General features: G+C 42.6%; 1 protein-coding gene across 1 annotated transcript in view; it reads left to right on the top strand.

Annotated features, from left to right (window-relative positions):
- LOC145721925 (uncharacterized) overlaps window positions 1–16,328 on the top strand; it is a 61,740-nt gene that overhangs the window by 12,951 nt on the left and 32,461 nt on the right. The window contains exon 2 of the mRNA XM_081822602.1: window positions 216–301. Coding sequence (XP_081678728.1) covers window positions 216–301 — 86 coding nt within the window. The remainder of the gene's footprint in view (window positions 1–215; window positions 302–16,328) is intronic.

Here is a 16,328-nt window from a genome sequence, read left to right as displayed (position 1 = left end):
GCCTGGAATGCCCTCCCACTTTCTCTATCTGCCAAACCCCTTAACAACCTTTAACACCACATTCAAATATCACCTCCCCTCTGCACCTTCTTACGTGCCCAGCAGAATTAATTGCTCCTTCCTCTATGCTCCCGTAGCTCTTTGGACAGATGTATGCCATTGTATTGACCAAATGGGGTTGCGTGATGTGTTTATGTGTTTGTCTGTACCACTAGACAGAGAACTACTAGAGATCAAGGACCTTGTCTCATTGCCTTTCTGCCTCTGACCGGAACGAAGATGAATCATCTGGATGTTACAAGTAAGTCAGAAACAGACCTTTATAAAAGTCCCAGGAACCTGACTGTAATGTCTTATCTGTGCCACCTCTTCTGATTGACTATCTCGTTTCTTCTCATCTCCATACTTCCTGGTAACTGAAATATCATAGGTGCTCAGAAAATGTCTCCCTGAGTGAGTATGTAAATGGTATAAAATAACATGTGTTTTTCTTTCTATTCTAACATCAAAATGCAGTAAACATATTGTCACATTTACTTTATCGTCAAGTACATTCAGGACTTTTAAAAGAAGTCTACCTTCGGGGCACCTGGGTGGCTCAGTTGGTTAAGCAGCTGCCTTTGGCTCAGGTCATGATCCCAGGGTCCTGGGATCGAGCCCCACTTTGGGCTCTCTGCTCAGCGGGGAGCCTGCTTCTCCCTCTCCCTCTGCTCCTCCCCCTGCTCATGCTCTCTCTCTCTCAAATGAATAAATAAAATCTTAAAAAAAGAAGAAGTTGGGGCGCCTGGGTGGTTCAGTCGTTATGCGTCTGCCTTTGGCTCAGGTCATGATCCCAGGATCCTGGGATCGAGCCCCACATCGGGCTCTCTGCTCAGCGGGGAGCCTGCTTCTCCCTCTCCCACTCCCCCTGCTTGTGTTCCCTCTCTCTTGTGTCTCTCTCTGTCAAATAAATAAATAAAATCTTAAAAAAAAAAGTCTACTTCATCTAAAGATATGCAAATGACCAATAAGCACATGAAAAGATGGTCAACATCATTAGCCATTAGGGCAATACAAATCAAAACTACAATGAGATCCCACTTCACACCCACCAGAATGGCTGTAATCAAAAAGACAGACAGTAACAAGTGTCCGTGAGGATGGGTAGTAATTGGAACCTCCTATGTTGCTGATGAGACTATGACACAGTGCAGATGCTGTAGAAAACAATTTGACAGGTCCATAGTTACCAAGTGACCCAGTAATTCCATTCTCAAGTATATCCTCAAGAGGAATGAAATCATGCAACCACACAAAAACATGTACAGTAATATTCATAGCAGCATTATTATTAATAGCAAAAGTGTGGGGCACCTGGGTGGCTCAGTCAGTTAGGCATCTGAATTCAGTTCAGGTCATGATCCCAGGGTCCTGGGATTGAGCCCCGCATTGGGCTCCCTGCTAAGCGGGGAGTCTGCTTGTCCTTCTCCCTCTGCCCCTCACCTCTGCTCATGCTCTCTCTCTCTCTCACTCTGCTCTCTCTCTCTCAAAGAAATAAATAAAATCTTTTAAAAAATAATAGCAAAAATGTACAATGAAAATGTCCATTGACTGATAAATGGATAAATAAAATGTGGTATATTGTATACAATGAAATATTATTCAACCTTAAGAAGGAATGAAATTCTGACACATGCTACAAGATGTATGAACCTTGAAGACATGCTCAGTGAGAGAGAAGCCAGTCACAAAATGCCATGTACTATAAAATCATGTATATATAGAACGTTCAGAATAGACAAATCCATAGAGACAGAAAATAGATTAGTGGTAGCCTGGGTTTAGTGGGGATGAGGGTGGGGGAGGAGATGAGCAGGAACTGCTAAAAGGTAGGGAGTTTCTCTTTGGGCTGATGAAAATCTTATGGAATTAGACATTGGTGATGGTTGTATAACTCTGTGAATGTACTAAATCATTGAACAGTACACTTTAAGTGGGTTAATTTTATGGTAGTGGATTATATGTTGTTGTTATTGTTGAAGTACTCTGTAACAAGTAGAGCTAAAATTGGTGAATTCTATCAATTTAACTTCCTGGTTGGGAAATTGTACTACAGTTGTGCAAGATGTTACCACTGAGAGAAACTGAGTAAAAGGTGCATGGGATCTCTCTCTATTCTTTATTACAATTGCATGTGAATCTACAATGATCTAAAAATAAAAAAATTTTAATTTAAAAACGTACTCTACCTCTTTCCTATTTCTCTCCTCCCCAAATAAGAATTTCCCAGAGCATCATGTCAATGTTCCTTAAATGATATTGCTATTTGATGGCATCTTTTACTTGTTAGAAACCACACACCTAGCTCATAGACAGATGAATTTTTCAAAAGCTGACCAAAGTGTTGGATGTAACAAAAATATATTTATCGTCTCCAAAAAGTGAAAAAACCTAAAATCATTAATGAATGTTTAAAGATTTTTATTTATTTATATATTTGAGAGAGAAAGTGAGCAAGCAAGTGAGAGAACACGAGCAGGGGGCTGGGGGTGATGGGGAGAGACAGAGGGATAAGCAGACTCCAGGGTCATGACCTGAGCCGAAGGCAGAGGCTTAACCAACTGAGCCACCCAGGTGCCCCCATTAATGAATGTTTAAATGGCTACCCAATATGATCTTATATCAAATAGTGAGCTGCAACTCAGCTCATTTATTTCTGTGTGTGTGTGTGTGTGTGTGTGTATTATATGCATAATATTTAATGTGGGATCTTAGGAGGATTCAAACCAGAGGTGACTTGGTTTTGAATCTTGTCTTTTACCTCTTATAAATAAGATAAGTTTTTAACTTCTTTGAATCTCAATTTCATTTTCCATAAAAAGAAAATTATTGTATCTACTTCATAGACTTGTTGTGAAGGTTAAAATTACAGGGATAACTAATGCATGTAAAAGGCTCAGTAGAGTATCTGCCCCATTATAAGGACTCAAAAAATGGTAATTATTATGATGACAATAATACCAGGTGTGGCAATTTATGCACTGTTATTTCTGATGTGTATTTGTAGGTGACTGGAGCTGGTGTTAAGAGCCCTAAGCCCAGTAGGTCTTGGGCCCACTTGATAATGGGCTTGTACTTCACCAGAGCCAGAGAAAAGGCTTCTATTGTCACTCTGCTACAGGATCAATAGAAAGAGGAGAACAAAGGCCTGGTTACATTGGAGGCTCAAGCTAATATTATTTTAAATGAAAGCTACAAAAACAGTGTGGGAAAAAATACAGGAGGGGTGAGGCCAGCTAAGGTTTGCATCCTGAGGTCAGTTAGTGGTTGACTGAGTCATGAAGCATTTCATACAAATCATGATCTGACAATCTGTCTTTTCCCTGCAAAAACTCAGGATACCTATTCTAAAAAAGCCTTTTTTTTTTTTTAAGGAATGTGTGTGATTTGTGGTGTCTTATATATGAAAATGTTTGTATATGACTTAAATTACATTAGTTATACATTTACTCTTTATTGAAAAGAGACATCGGCACCTGCCTGGCAAACCTGAGCTTTAAGATTGTGTACGATCATGTAACCTTTGGGATAACTGTTTGGGACATCTCTGCAAACATGCATCAGGGCCTGGCACTGATGTACCTATAAAATGTGACAAACAACAACAACAAAACCCACAGGGGGGATAAAAAACAATGAGAGAGATCTGTAATAAATAAAAATCAGTGATTCTATGAATGTTTTATCTTATCATTCAGAGATAATATTAACACAAAAATGATAATGAAGGTCATCTTCATGTTTCTGGCACTTGTAAAAGATATTTTTAGAAAAACAGTATAACAGTAGAAATATCACTAATGTACTAGGCAATACAAAGATTAGAAATGAAAAGACCTAGGGTTCTGATACTTACCTATTGTGTAACTGCAGCCAAGTCACTTGAACTCTCTGTGCTTCACTTTCCTCATCTGTAAGAAATGAATACTAATATGTACCTCATGGGTTTGGTATGAAATTAACTAAGATAAATGGAATTTTATTCAAATATAAGGTAACATTATAGGAAATTATAGAGAATATCCGCAGTTGTGGGCTGTTTACAGATAACCCAGGATCACAGAATTGAATTATTATTATTTTGTATTATATTGTTTCACATTTTAGGCCAAAATTAGAACAGGGAGTAAAAATTCCAGAACAATAGAAGGACACCACTAGATGAAACTAATTTACCAATTTTTCCATGTTTTGTCTTTCAAGAGCTTTAAGATCTTCGATTCATAAAAGAGAAATTTGTGTCCACATCGGGAGGCAAATGTTCATCAAATAATAGTGAGTGCCTGAAGTGCTAGGTAAGGAGGGGTCATGCAGCAAGGCCTGGGCTATAAGAGAGAGTTCTCTGATTGTGATGTTCAGCATGGGAACAGGAAGGGTAGGATAGATAAGAATTAGGTGTTCATTGGCCTTACATTTCCAAAAAGAGGGATACTGCATTAGCACGGGGGAGGGGGGGGAAGCAAAGGAAGATTATGATATATCTAGAAGACAGCAATGGGAGTCTGAGATGAAATCATTTGACAAACATTAACTAAGCACCTGTTTTGTGCCAGACTTTGTACAAGGCACTGGGGATGGAGGGATGAATGGGTCTGTATTCCTCAGTATTCTAGACAAGAGGCCTTGGAGTGTGTAGACTGAGGTTCAAATCCTGGATGTGCCACTTGACCTATAACTTTGGGTAAGTGGTGGAGTCAGCCATGGAAACACAATATCACATAACAGGTGGGCTAAGAGAGGTACGTACAGAAGATCTGGGAGGCTTCTAGTCAAGATGATGTCGTAAGGTCATACTTTGAGGCTTTCCTCTGCTTCAAATATATGAAATGATAGATAAAGTATAAAAGAGAAAGGAAAAAATGGCCACACTAAAAAATACAATAAGGGGTGCCTGGGTGGCTCAGTCGTTAAGCGTCTGCCTTCGGCTTAGGTCATGATCCCAGGGTCCTGGGATTGAGCCCCGCATCGGCCTCCCTGCTCAGCGGGAAGCCTGCTTCTCCCTCTCCCACTCCCCCTGCTTGTGTTCCCTCTCTCGCTGTGTCTCTCTCTGTCAAATAAATAAATAAAATCTTTTAAAAACAAATAAAATAAAAAATACAATAAATATCTCTGTGGAGCAAAAATGGAAGAAATCTAGTGTAATAAATGGGCCTTCAGGGGGCTCTGGATGGGGAAGCAGGAAGAGGTGACCAGGGATCAGGCTTTTGTGTAGCAACAGAAATGACAAGGGCACCAAGCAAGGTGAAAGGCCAGACTCCAGCAACTGGAAACTGCTGGACAGGAAAGGAGTTCAACAGGGAGCCTGGGGTGGTCAAGAGGGAAAACACACTCTTAAAATGAATGTGCAAACCAGAATTCCCAAAGTCTATAAAGAAAATCAATGTGGGGGTGCCTGGCTGACTCAGTCAGTAGAGCATGCAACTCTTGATCTCAGGGTTGTAAGTTCAAGCCCCACGTTGGGTGTAGAGATTACTTAAAAAAATATATTAAGAAAAAAAAAACGCTAAAACACAGAGCCAAACAAAATCAACAATCAAGAGACGAATTCATTCCAGGTAAAATGAAAATAAGCAACCTGAAGATGACTTTAAGATGATTATGTTTACAGTCCTCTAAGGGATAGAAGGAGAAACAGTATCTATTTTTTTGTAAAAGGACAAAATATTAAAAAATAAAAATGGGAAGAAATGAAAAAGTGGATATGAAAGAGAAGAAAATGCTGAAAATGAAAAATAAAACTATTTACAATGAAGTATTAATAAAGAATAGAAAAGGAAGCTCCTAATTCAGTGGGTAGTAGAGCTCAGGAGGAAAAGTTGAGTTGCTTTAAGGCTTACAGGTGCCACCAGAGAGGGAACTCCTTAGTGTGTTTTGGAATGTTAATACTTACTGTTGGGTTGTCAGAAAAGGCAGTAGGCTGGCCTCCTAGCTTTGGGGAGAAAAGTAGGCAATTGCTTACATTATAGAGAAGAAAACAAGCTTTGTTTGACAATGAAGTTACTGCCTTAAATTGAAAAGCTTCCTGAGAGGACAGCAACTTGCCCACCCAGAAATACTATAATAGCAAGTTCTGGAAATATTATCATTGGGTCCATCATCTTTGTGTAGGTTTTCTGCTGAGGAATGTTTTCTTTCTTTCTGATTTATAGAATTTGGTTTTTGCCTAGATGCTTCAACCTGGAAGGTGGAGGAGCTGGGGTGGGGTGAAGGAAGGAGTTTTTATTGAGCCACACACTGTACTTGTTTTCCACACATGTTCTCATTGATCCACACACCAACTCTGGAAGTCAGCTCTTTTTATCCCCATGTTGCAATGAGGAAACGGAGACTCCAAAAGTTTAATGTACGTCAATCAAATTTTCCGGGAGGTAGTTGGGGGGGGCGGATCTGAAGCCATGTCTTCCTGTCCCAGTGCACACGAGGCTCCATCTCACCACCCTGAGATCATGACCTGAGCCAAAATCAAGAGTTCAACGCTTAACCAACTGAGCCACCCAGGAGCCCCTGGAACCCTTCACATTTAACTTGACTGACAGAGTCCTGCATGATCTGGCCCCACCGAGCTGTCCTGCCTCTGTATATTGCTCTCCCTCTTGCTCTCTGTCCTGCTGGCAACTTGGACTTTGCTGTCTCCTGCCTTCATAATGCTTTTCTTTCCTTCTTGTACAGGCCTCACTCCTACTCAACCCCCAGGCCTCAGTTAGATATCAACTCTACAGAGAAGCATCCTCCGTCCTCCTAAGACTGAGTTGAGACCTTTGTTGTATGCTCCCATGGCTCTCTGTACACCGCCCTTAATAAACTCTAGTAAAACTCTAGTTGCTTCTTAAATATCCCCCTTCCCAACTACACTCAGTCCCTCACCGACTGGGACTGTACCATTCTTGTCCACTAACATATCCTGAGCACCTACTCAGGGAACAGACATATAAGACACTCTCAGTGAGTACATGTTCTCTGCATGAATGATTTTCACACTATACTTAAGTGCTGACATGCCCAGTGATTGAAGGGAAGTGACACAGAATTGCTTCTAAATCGCAGAATCAGAGCAAAGATTAAACAACCCTGTGATTTACTTCGGAGTGACTTTTAGATGGAGAGCTCCTTATGTTCTGAAGAATAAGTTAAAAAGCATTGTCATTTTGCTGCCTGGAGCAGGCAGTTAATCAAACCCCAGTGGGGCCCGATTCCCAGGCGGGGAATAAACAAGGTGACATCATGGTGACACATTCCCAAGGGATCGTGCAAGTTGTCAGCTCTGTTTGCTGGTTGGAAAAGGCTGTCTTTGCTGTCTTGGGCTGCTAATGATCTTTGTAAGGCTTATGATTCTGAAGGTCTCCAGAGATGGGTGACAAACTTCAGTCTTCCAGCTCCTTCCCCCTCCATGTGACTCTCAGGATCTAGCCTGGCTCTCTGGGGTGGTGCCCTCCGCTGCACACGCAGAGCTCCAGGAGACCAGTGCCTCTGCTTACTGGTTTCCGAATGCTGTGTACACTCAGAATGTCCCCTCACCTGCACTGCGGTGTAACCACTCACATCCTTCTAACAAACCTTCAGTGTTTGTAAAACTCTCCCACTTTCTCTCTGTCGTTTGATCATGGATCTTTTTTTTTTTAAGATTTTATTTATTTATTGGACAGAGAGAGACACAGTGAGAGAGGGAACACTAGCAGGGGGAGTGGGAGAGGGAGAAGCAGGCTTCCCACAGAGCAGGGAGTCCTGGATGTGGGACTTGATCCCAGGACCCTGAGATCATGACCTGAGCTGAAGGCAGACACTTAACAACTGAACCACCCAGGCGCCCTTGATCATGGATCTTATGCTCATTGAGGAAAGAAGATAGATTGAAATTGCAGTGTTTTATGACATGTTATATATACACAGACTCAGCTTGGTGAACTGGGCAAGTATTTTAACCTCTTGATGCTTCACTTCTCTGTGGAGTAGAATAGTAATAGTAACTACTTGGTAGGAGGTTTGCCAAGGTTAATTAAGCTAATACATGTACAGAGCTATCCTAGTTCCTGGCACATTGGTAATCAGTAAATATTTAGCTGTTTCTATTACTATTATTATTATATTTCAGGAGAGGAAATGTGGTCTATTTGAAAGAACAGGGGCTCTGAAATCGGAAGACTGGGTTTCTATCTTGGATCATCTTGGATCTATCAAGCTGTGTGACTTCAGGGAGCCTCAAATTGGTCATTTATAGGATAGTGGTTAATACTACCAGCCCCCTAAGAACCATTGTGAATATTAACCAAAGGACTATCTGGAAAACATCTAGTGAAGGCCAGGCATGGGGAGGACACCCAGTAAAGGATAGCTCCTGCTTATTACTCCGCATAGAAAATGCATCACTTCCAATACATAATGAATGAGAACTGCATTCAAGCTAACCAGTAAAGAGAAGTCAAGGAAGAAGGGAAAGATAATGCTCTCAGACACTGTTGGTAGCATCCTGCAAATGACTCCGGAATTAGAACTGTTTACTGAGTATCTCAAGGGCAAGAAAGAGAGCTAACATCTATTGAGTACCTACTATTGCCAGGCACTTTATATAAGTCCATTTGAGCCCCTAAAGATGTGCAAGGAAGGGTTTATCACTCTATTTTACTGATAATAAGATAGATACAATGATTGCTAAGTTCTCAGTGAGTAAACAGTAAAGCTGGAGTTCTAAGCCAGGACTGTGTGATGCCCAAACACCGCTTTTCTCCCCATTATAAAATACTCAAACAGCTGATGTCTGTTGTAAGGACAAATAGACAGTAGTGAGGAGCTGGGCAGGGGAGTGTGTTGGGGTGAAATCATTGCAGGTAATGAGACCAATGTGGTGTATTATAGAAGCATGAGCAAGCAGATGCTCTACAGGACTGGAGAAGTCCATCTGGGGAAGGTGAGAGTTGAGGCAGGAGAGGTGTAAGAGAGGACAGCAGGTGGTGAGGGTCTTTTGCAGGCCTGGGACCCCTTCACAGTGACAGGAGAGGTTCATCATCAAGCAGCCTTACCATTGGCCATTGAGTATACATTGGTCCTGGTCTTCAAGTTCAAGCTGAACATTCCTACCTGACCACTTGCAGAGTGCTCAGAGTGCTCACAGCTGGTTCTCCTCATCTCAGTTCCTTTTCTCAGCTCCTGCACAGGAATGTGTCCTCTGCCATGGGTGCTTGGACGCCCACGCCATCTCCTCACGGTCTTGCAGTCCCTTAGCCCTTTCCCATTCCCTCCCCAGGATCCCGCTCTTCTGGTTTCAGCCTGGATCCTCGGGGCAGGGCTGTGAGTGGCCTGGGAGCTGTAAGTTGTGTCAAGGAGGCGTCTATAAGTTCCAGACTTTCCACAAAACTGAGAGAGTGACCCTCTCTGCCTATCTTCTACTTCCATGCATTGTTATGCTTCCTCTCATCTCTTTCTCTGCCTTCAATCCAGTTCCCAAGACTTGCTTTTGTTATCCCAGCCAAGGCATCTGCCAAGGCCTGGAAGAACAGTGTGCTCCCCCAGGGAGGGAGAGAAAGTGGATCCCGCCACCCCACGAGGGGTCAGACTTCCCCAGTTGCATCCTGGGCAGAGTCACGTGTTAGCAGGTTCACCTGGGCAGTCAGTGTGAAGAGCACATTTGACGGGAACAGGACTCAGTAGGGGGCTGTGGCAGCCATCCATGGAAGAGCTGTGGTCATCTGGCTTAGCACTGTCATCTGGTTCAGGCAGGAGAGTGAGGAAAAGAGATTTGAAAAATATTTCGGAGGTTTAAAAAAAATTGGTAATTGATTGACTGTACGAGGTGAGGGAGAGGGAGGGACTCACAGTGACACTCAGGTTTCTAGGTTGGATGTCTGGGTAGCAGGTAGTGTTTTTACCTGAGCTGGAGAGATAGCACATGGAGCGGATGGGAGGGGAGGCTGCAGGAGGGCTTTGCACAAGTCTGAGGAGCCCGTGGGACACGGAGGGTCCAGCCTGTGTTTGATACATGAGTCCAAAGCCCCAGAGAAAGGTCTCAACTGCCAACTAAGAGCAAGGAAGACCCACCACTCCCCCACCCACCCAGGTAGAATGAGAAGAGCAAGGGGCCAAGGAAAGAAGCTGAGAGAACAGTAACACTTAAGGCTCAGGTAGAGAAAAAGCAGCTCACAAAAACCCACAAAGACATACAAGAGACATATGAGGAGACTTGGGGCTTCCCAGTGCGTAGAGAATAAATCTGAACTCCTTACTGCTGCCCACAGAGCCCAGCAAGATCCTGCCCTGCCCACGTACCTCCTTGTCTTTTGCTCTTCCTTACTCAGATCAGACACAGGACTTTCCTCTGTTCTTGGGTGCACTAAGTGCAATCCTGTTTTAGGTCTGCTCCTTCTGACATTCATCACTTTCCAGGGTCTTTTTTTTGAAAAACAAAAAACATTTTATTAAGGTGTGACTGACATGTAAAAAGCTGTGCAGATTTAATGTATACAATTCAGTGAGTTTGGGGATAAGTGTATACCTGTGACTATCACCACCATGGAAGCCATAAATGGATTCATCACCTCCCAAAGCTTCCTCTGCCTCCCTTTATTATTATTATTTTTGTTTGTTCGTTTGTGGTAAGAATAAATAACATAAGATCTATCCTTTTAGCAAAATTTAAGTATACAATATGGTATTGTTAACTACGATCTCCGGAAATTATTGATCTTGTATAACTGAAACTTTGTACTCTTTGACTATCACTTCTGCCATTTCTCCCTCTCCCAGCCCCTGGCAACCACCATTCTATTACCTCCTTCTATGAGTTTTACTATTTTAGATTCCCCACATCAGTGGAATCATGCAGCATTTGTCTTCTTAGGTCTGGCTTATTTCACTTATTATAATGTCCTCTAAGTCCATCCATGTTGGTGCAAATGGCAAGATTTCCTTCCTTTTTTTTTTAAGATTTATCTATTTGAGAGAGAGAGTGCGCACACAAGCAGGGGGAGGGGCAGAAGGAGAGGGAGAGAGAGAATCTCAAGCAGACTCCACACTGAATGTGGACCCGACATGGGGCTTGATCTCACGACCCCGAGATCATGGCCTGAGTTGAAACCAAGAGTCAGATGCTTAACCGACTAAGCCACCCAGGCGCCCCTCCTTCTTTTTTAAGAGTGTAAAATAGTCCATTGTTTATATATATCATATTTTCTTTATCCATTCATCCATCGATAGACATTTCGGTTGTTTCCATATCTGGGCTACTGTGAATAATGCCGGGCAGCCATTTTTTACCATCCTGTCACTTCCTCTTGATTTACTTCCTTTATAGCTCATAGGACTATCTAAAATCTTTGGAACATTTCCTTGTTCATTTGCCTCTCTCCATGTTCCCCACTAAAATTAAGCTTCATAAGGACAGCTAGCTTGTCTGCCTTGTTCACCTGTGTGTGCTCAGGACCCACCTGAGTGTCTGGCACGTGTAGTACACACTCAGTAAATATCTGCAAAATGAATGAATGGGCCAGAAGAGGGTGATGTCACAGCAGCCTAGGACAGTGGTTCTCAATCGGGACTGCTTGCATCAAAGTCACCCACGAAGCCTTGTAAACGTATAGATGCCTGTCCCTTGCGCTAACCTCATACCCACAGAATCTGAACCCGTGAGCATTGATAAGTGTAAAATTCTCCACTTTGATGTCCTCAGATGACAGCCAGGGTTGAGAACCCTTAGAGTGAGGAATTTCAAGAAGGATCAACAGTGGCAAAGGCTATAGGGAGTTTCAGTGAGCTAAGGACTGAACAAGGTCCAGACTTGATGTTCTTTAGGGTTGAGCCAGTCAGTTCAAAGTGTAGAGGAAGCTGCTCAGGAGGAAATGTGCTGACTGCCTTTCAGGTTCTACCTACCAATGCTGCCCTGACTGTCCTTTGGGGGATTCATTCTCCCCTGTTCTCGACCATGTGGTTTGGTGGGTCTGACCCTAGCAGAGCAAGTGCTTACTGGTCACAGTAATGTGCTTGCCTCCCACAGCATTTGGCTCGGGGCTCGACCGATGAGCAGATCACAGCCAAGAAGCTGCTTGCTCAGGCTTCTGAGTAAAAGTCTCTTCTGGAAACTCCTAGAAAAGACTCTTTCTGTTCCTCTGGATGTCGTGGTATGAGAGCAACTTGGACCTCTGGTAGCCGTTTTGCCACCACAAAACAGAACGTGGAGCCTGCAGATAAACCAGGTCCACGGGAGAGAGAGCTGAAGAAGGCAGTAACTGGGGCCTTGGTGACGGGTGAGATCCTTGGAAACAAGCCCTGTCTGGAGCTAGTTCCCTCTGAACGTTTCAGTTGCAAGAGTAAACAAATTCTTACGGGTGAAAAAGAGTCCTGACCAATACAACTATTATGTCAGCCTGTACATCTGGCCAGGTGAGAGGGAGCAGGGCTTTAGCTTGCTGATGCTCAGACCCATCAGTCGCTTTTACTGAAGGAGGATGTCAGGCCAAGCCACAAGTCTTTAGTTACCAGAATGATGTGAGCAACCAGAACAACTAGTAAATATTTTAGACATAGGTCTAAAAGGGTTGGAGCCTATTGTGGGCTTGATTCTGGAAAGAGGATCTTTTATATCTGCCTCAATAGAGAGAAAGCTTTTTAGAAATAGACATCCCCTGAAGTCTTTTGCTCACGTGGGCACAAAACTGATGCCAAGATGTTCCAATATCGAATATGGCCACAGCAGTCTTAAAAGCCAAAGTCAATTCTTGCCATCCTCAGAAACCAACATGAAACAGACAGATCCAGCAGATCTCAGGCTACTTTGGGTGTGAATGAATACCCCCTCTTGCTTCATATCTGAATGCTATACATCTGTTTTGGATTGTACATTGTGTTTATGTGTTTATGCTTTGATTCACAGCATTTCTCATGTTATGGAATTGGTTTGTGTTGAACACAACTGTAAATAAAAAGAAATAAATGGCTGGGGTGCCAGGGTGGCTCAGTCAGTTAAGCATCTGCCTTAGACTCAGGTCCTGATCCTGGCGTCCTGGGATCGAGCCCCACGTAGGGCTCCCTGCTCAGTGGAGAGTCTACTTCTCCCTCTCCCTCTGCCCCTCTCCTCCGCTCATGCTCTCTCTCACTCTTTCTCTCAAATAAAGAAATAAAATCTTAAAAAAGGAAGAAAAAGAAAAGGAAGGAAAGAAAGAGAGAGAGAAAGAAAAGAAGGAAGGAAAGAAAGAGAGAGAGATAAAAAAAGAAAGAAAGAAAAAGAATGAAAAGGAAGGAAGGAAAGAAGAAAGAAAGAAAGAAAGAAATGGCTGGAAGAGAAAAAAAATCTGCCAACAGATCCTGACCCTCTGTAGTAACCAATGGACTAGCCAGTCCATTGTCCCTGTGCCTTAACTATATAGGTTGGAGTTGCAGAGAACTCAGGGGCCCTCTGGGGGACCCTAATCATTGTAAAGCAAAGGAAACAGGTTTTGGTGGCCAGGACCCAAGGCATATGAATACAGGGTTCCAGTTTCCAGGTATGTAGTCAAAAGAGTATGAGGTTCAAACCCTAGTTCAACCACTTTCTGGCTGTGTGACAAGTCGGTTATTTAGCAAATCTGAGACTCTTTGCTCAAACCTAAGCATGAGTACAATGAAATTTGCTTCCTAGGGTGTTGAGGGTCAAATGATAGCACATAGGTGTAAGTGCCAAGCAGAACCCCCTCTAAGCTCTCATTTTGGTAACAAAATAATTGCCGTGGGTTCAAATCTCATGCTTTCCCTTGTACCATCCAGATGACTCCTCTGGTAACTCCCACTGAAGAGAACTCTCAAAAAAAATGTCAATTTCTCTTTCTTTTCTTCATCATTTTACTACTGCATGTAAGAGTACAAAACACATTAACATTAATATGAGACATTGAGGCTGAAGAGTGGGATTCTAGTGTTTGATATGTAAATACTGTGTCCCACTAATGTTTTTCCAACTTTATTGAAGTATAATCTAGATCTATTTCAAGTGTATGGCTTAAGGACTTTTGACAAATGCATACATCTATGAAACCACCAATCAAGATAAAACTATTTCCACCATTCCAGAAAGTTCCTTCATGCCTCTTTACAGTCATTCCCTTCAGCCTTATCCCTGGTAACCACTGAACTCATTTCTATCACCACATATTAGATTTGTCTTTTCTGGAATTTCATGTAGATGAAATCATATAGTATGTAGTCTTTTATACCTCGGGGTTTTTTCCTCAGCATAATGTTTTGAGATCCTTCCGTGTTGTTACATGTATTAGTGGTTCATTCCTTTTATCGTTGAGGAGTATTCCATTGTATGGATGGATCACAATTTGTTTTTTTATCTATTTACCTGTGTTTTTTAAAAGATTTTATTTATTTGACAGAGAGAGCGAGCAAGAGCACACGAGCACAAGCGGTGGGGAGGGGGGGCAGCAGGCAGAGGCAGAGGGAGAAGCAGGCTTCCCACGGAGTGGGGAGCCCAATGCGGGACTCGAACCCAGGACCTGGGAACCATGAGCCGAGCCTAAGGCAGACGCTTAACCTACTGAGCCACCCGGTCGCCCCTATTTACGTGTTGATGGACATTTAGCTTGTTTGTGGTCTTTGACTATTATAAGCAAAGCTGCTCTGACATTGTGTGCCAGTCTTTTTGTAACATTTCATTTCTGTTGGGTATATATCTGGCTTGAGAACTGCAGGGTCACATGATAAGTGTATATTTAAATTTTTAAATGTTTATAGAGAGGGTCAAACAGCACATGAGAACTCTAATCGCTTTACATCTTTCCTGGCACCTGATACTGTTTTAGCCATTCTAGCAGATATGAAATGGTGACTCATTGTGATTTGTTACTAACTCAAAAACAAAACAAAACAAAACAAAAACTGTGTTAAAATACACATAACAGGGGCGCTGGGTGGCTCAGTCCATTAAGCATCCGATTCTTGATTTCAGCTCAGCTCTTGGTCTCAGGGATGTGAGATCGAGCCCCATGTCTGGCTCCTCACTCACCATGGAGTCTGCTTAAGATTCTCTCTCTCCTGGGCACCAGGGTCCTGGGATCGAGCCCTGCTTCAGGCTCCAGGCTCCCTGGGGAACCTGCTTCTCCCTCTTTTGCTGCCCTTCCTCCTTCCCCTGCTCGTGCTCTCTCTCTTGCTTTCTATCTTAAATAAATAAAATCTTAAAAAAAAAAAATTCTCTCTCCCTCTCCCCACTCACACACACACTTTCCCTCTAAATAAATAAATAAAATCTTCATAAAAAAATACACATAACATAAAATTTACATCTTAACCATTTTTTTAAAGAATCTATTTTTTTTAAGATTTTATTTATTTATTTGACACAGAGAGAGAGAGAGAGAGACGGTGAGAGAGGGAACACAAGCAGGGGGAGTGGGAGAGGGAGAAGCAGGCTTCCCACTGAGCAGGGAGCCTGACGCGGGGCTCAATCCCAGGACCCTGGGATCAGGACCTGAGCCAAAGCAGACACTTAACAACTGAGCCACCCAGGCGCCCCTTAATCATTTTTAAGTGTAAAGTTCAGTGGCACATTCAGTACACTCACATTGTTGTGCAACCGTCACCACCGTCCATCCTCAGAACACTTTTCATCTTGCAAAACTGAAACTCTGTATCCATTCAACAATAACTCCCATTCTCTGGCAACCACGATTCTACTTTTCCATCTCTATGAATCTGACTACTCTAACTACCTCATATAAGTGAAATCATATAGTATTTGTCTTTTTCTGACTGGCTTATTTCACTTAGCATAGTGTCCTGAGGTTTCATCCATGTAGCATGTGTTAGAATTTCCTTCCTTTTTAAGGCTGAATAATATTCCATCGTGTGTGTAAACCACATTGTGCTTATCCATTCATCCTCCATGGACACTTAGGTTGCTTCCTGCCACCTTTTAGTTATAGTGAATATTGCTGATATAACATGGGTGTACAAACATCTCTTCGGAGACCCTGCTTTCAATTAGTTTCATTTTAAACTTTCTGAGGAACCATCATACTGTTTTCCATGGTGGCTGCACCACTTCACATTCCCACCAACAGCGCAGGAGGATTCCAATTTCTCCACATCTTCGCCAACACTTGGTTTTCTGGGTTTTTTTGGTAGCAGCCATCCTACTGAGTGTGGTCTTGATTTGCATCTCCTTAATTATTTGTTGTTGTTTATACTGTCCTTCTCTTAGCAATGTTACTCCATTTTATAGATTATGAAACTTCAGTTTGGAGTGGCGAAGGGACCCTGGTCACAGGCATTGTTCTTATGTCATCAAAGATAAAGATAAGCAATCATTTGAATATTGGTTGATCGTA

The sequence above is a fragment of the Leptonychotes weddellii genome, chromosome 1 (genome assembly GCF_054177405.1).
Source record: "Leptonychotes weddellii isolate Sample4059 chromosome 1, ASM5417740v2, whole genome shotgun sequence".
Classification (NCBI taxonomy): domain Eukaryota; kingdom Metazoa; phylum Chordata; class Mammalia; order Carnivora; family Phocidae; genus Leptonychotes; species Leptonychotes weddellii.
This window is presented reverse-complemented; position numbering and strand designations above follow the sequence as displayed.